The sequence below is a fragment of the Octopus bimaculoides genome, chromosome 4 (genome assembly GCF_001194135.2).
Source record: "Octopus bimaculoides isolate UCB-OBI-ISO-001 chromosome 4, ASM119413v2, whole genome shotgun sequence".
NCBI lineage: Eukaryota > Metazoa > Mollusca > Cephalopoda > Octopoda > Octopodidae > Octopus > Octopus bimaculoides.
In genome coordinates this window covers 137,531,284-137,534,555 of record NC_068984.1, presented here as the reverse complement: position 1 = coordinate 137,534,555, position 3,272 = coordinate 137,531,284, and the positions used below count along the sequence as shown (strand labels likewise).

The following is a 3,272-nucleotide window of genomic DNA, read 5'->3' as shown; positions in this document are numbered from 1 at the left end:
ATACATACATACACATATACACACACACGTTCACATTATGTACATTACATATAAATATATGAGTTTACACGTGTGTGTGTGTGTGTGTAAGGTGATGATAATTTTCCAAATCATTAATTATATACTGTGACCTTAATTATAACGCACGAAGGCATTTAGCTAGGAGGGAAGTCCAGTTTTAAGTTTTTAACAATTTAATACTATGCAATACGAGTTTCCGTATGAGCGAGATTACAGGCCGTATCATGAAATTTATGGTCATACTTTACAATTCTCGTAAGAGTGAAATCCCGCAACCCAAGCGGGAATAGCTGCATGTAATCCGTCTTATTAAACATAAACATTTTGAGTCCAAACTAGTATTGTTATATCTTTTACGTAATACCGACTTTATTTTAATACGGTTGTATTTTCAATTTCGTATGAATTTGTAATCAAGATTAAGCAATTTATAGTATAATTTCTTAATTGTATCTTTCAATAGAATTACTTTGATATTTATATCTTGTTATAAAAACTTTGAATTGATTTATGAAGTGTAGTAAGAATATATTTCAGTATATTTTTCTATTGGCGCAGGAGTAGCTGTGTGGCAAGTAGCTTGCTTACCAACCACATGGTCTCGGATTCATTCCCACTGCGTGGCACCTTGGGCAAGTGTCTTCTATTCTAGCCCCGGGCCGACCAAAGCCTTGTGAGTGGATTTGGTAGACGGAAATTGAAAGAAGCCTGTCGTATATATGTATATATATATATATATATATATATATATATATATGTTTGTGTGTTTGTGTTTGTCCCCCCAACATCGCTTGAAAACCGATGCTGGTGTGTTTATGTCCCCGTAACTTAGCGGTTCGGCAAAAGAGATCGATAGAATAAGTACTAGGCTTACAAAGAATGAGTCCTGGGGTCGATTTGCTCGACTAAAAGGCGGTGCTCCAGCATGGCCGCAGTCAAATGACTGAAACAAGTAAACAAAGAAAGAAAAGAATATCTCAGTTTATTCAATTAAGCGATAAAACTGTAAAAATGGAAATGGATGCAGTGGTGAAAGGTTGATTATATAATTCCCAAACAATGTTAAAATTCCGAGAACAATTAAATATTTAAATATTTCGATTTTGAATCGTAAAATATCCATCATTTTATTTCCTTCTCAGTTATTTATTTACATTTCCAATGTCTGAAATCAGAAATATTGTCCAATGGAACTGGATTCTGAATCCATTGCAAAGCTTGAGACACTGTCACGATCCATACATCGTTTTTGAGAGAAACTTCTTCCAAAAATTTCTTCAGTGGTTTTAAGTTATTAGTAAGCCAACGTGCGTGCAAAAATATGCCGAAAGGTGCCTTATTTCTTTCATAATGGCGATTAAAGTTGTCTTTCAAGTAATTTACGACAGCCGATGTGTTTGGAGGAATTGTACATGAATCAGCCATTGAACAAGCACTGCCTTTGTCATTGTACCAACGTATAAGTGGGACTTCCCATAATCCTGGATATGATTTCTCTGGGCAGTATTTAAGTGCACAATATCTCCAGTTAACCGGGTAATCAAGTGTAAAGGGCCACGTTGGTATTTCTGTAGTAGTAGACATTGAACCTGTAACCATCGAACTATCGAAGTAAAATTTATGATCTTCCAAACTTTTGAACTGGGCATCTTTTCCCAATGCAAGAAACGGTGAACGCATTCCACGAATATCTTCTGCTGGAATATCGGCCTTTTCACTAAGCCAGATTTTCATGCCATTTATTTCATCGGTATAAGTCTTGTAATCAGCATTCAACCAGTAATCTTCTGGAAATTTATGCGATTTGCTATGAGAAGCTATTTCATGCCCTTGGTCATATAATTCTTTCACATCCTTATAAATAGTATAATCGCCGGAAACGAAAAATGTTGCTTGAATAGGACAGCCGTTTGGATTGGTTAGGTTCAAGCTAAACAAATCCCTGTAATAACCGATATTATGCTCATTAATTCCGTCATCAAAAGTCAATAGAATTATCTGCGGAATTGCATTTGTTGGCAATGAGCCTGGAATTTCAGGCCCAGGACATTTACAGTTCGGTAATTTGCAATGTTCTGGACGACAGGGACCTGCAAAGTAAAAAAAAAAACCCATAAAATCAAATAAAAAGATGAACATTTTTTTTTTTAATGGATACGAACACATATCTACTAACTCTTATATAGAATGAGGCCTAGAGATATTGATCTACACTAATAAAAAAGAAACGAGGGTAAAAATGCAACTGTACAAACAATAGGGCAAACCTATGGAATCAGAGAAAACTGCGCAAAAATTTCATTTACCGTGGAGATTTTTGGAAGGTTGTTCTTCAACAGAGAGCAGAGTTATGCAGTTATCTCGAAAACATTACCGTTTTACTATCGGAAAACAGAAAATATTTATATTACACTATAAAGTAATCATTTCAACGATCTTTGTGGAAATATATAGATCTGAACGGGTATGTTATACATAGAAAAACATCCCGCAAACGCTGCTGTTAGAGTGACTCCATGGCTTGCTTATCGCGGAATATCAGTGAACGCAGTTCTTTTATAATATCTTGGAGAGATTTCCATCAACGTTAACTATACTTCATTTTAGCTGAATGGTTATTAACTAAACTTAAGCTATCTGCTGCATTAATATCAGTCAATGTATATTACACAGCAGTAGTATAACGGTAATTATTTTATCAACCCGGATAGGATGAAAGGTAAATGAGACCTCGGTAGAATTTGAACTCAGAACGTAAAGACGGACGAAATGCCGCTAAGCACCTGGTCCGACGATTCTGCCAGCTCACCGCCTTCAGTTCGTTTGTAATACCATGGAGAGATTTCCACCCGTGTTAATTATACCTCATTTTAGCTGAATGGCTCTTAACTGAACTTAATCTGTCTGACGCATTCATATCAGACAATGTATATTACACAGACCACTTGAGCTGATGCTTGTGGAATACAAAACTTAACTCTCCATTTTATCCCGTCATTTGAATGTTTAAACATCTCCATTGCCAGAGATTACTATTTTCATTTAATTTGCTAAGAGACTACAAGTCTATGAGGCCGTAATTTACACAGATTTTCAAGTAGTTTAGACTGAGAGCACAACACTGCCCCGCCTAACAAAGTGCCTGTCGTTTGCAGAGTTTACTTTCAGGTATTATAGGTACTCATTTTGGTTAACAGGCAGCTCCGTCCAAAAGAATGACGATTAATTGCCGGAGAAATTAACCAAATAAG

At 36.0% G+C, this 3,272-nt stretch overlaps 1 protein-coding gene across 1 annotated transcript in view; it reads right to left on the bottom strand.

Moving 5' to 3' along the window:
* Nucleotides 1–986: 986 nt before the first annotated feature.
* LOC106883213 (chitin deacetylase 7) overlaps nucleotides 987–3,272 on the bottom strand; it is a 5,753-nt gene continuing 3,467 nt past the window's right edge. The window contains exon 2 of the mRNA XM_014934134.2: nucleotides 987–2,111. Coding sequence (XP_014789620.1) covers nucleotides 1,168–2,111 — 944 coding nt within the window. The 3' untranslated portion in view covers nucleotides 987–1,167. The remainder of the gene's footprint in view (nucleotides 2,112–3,272) is intronic.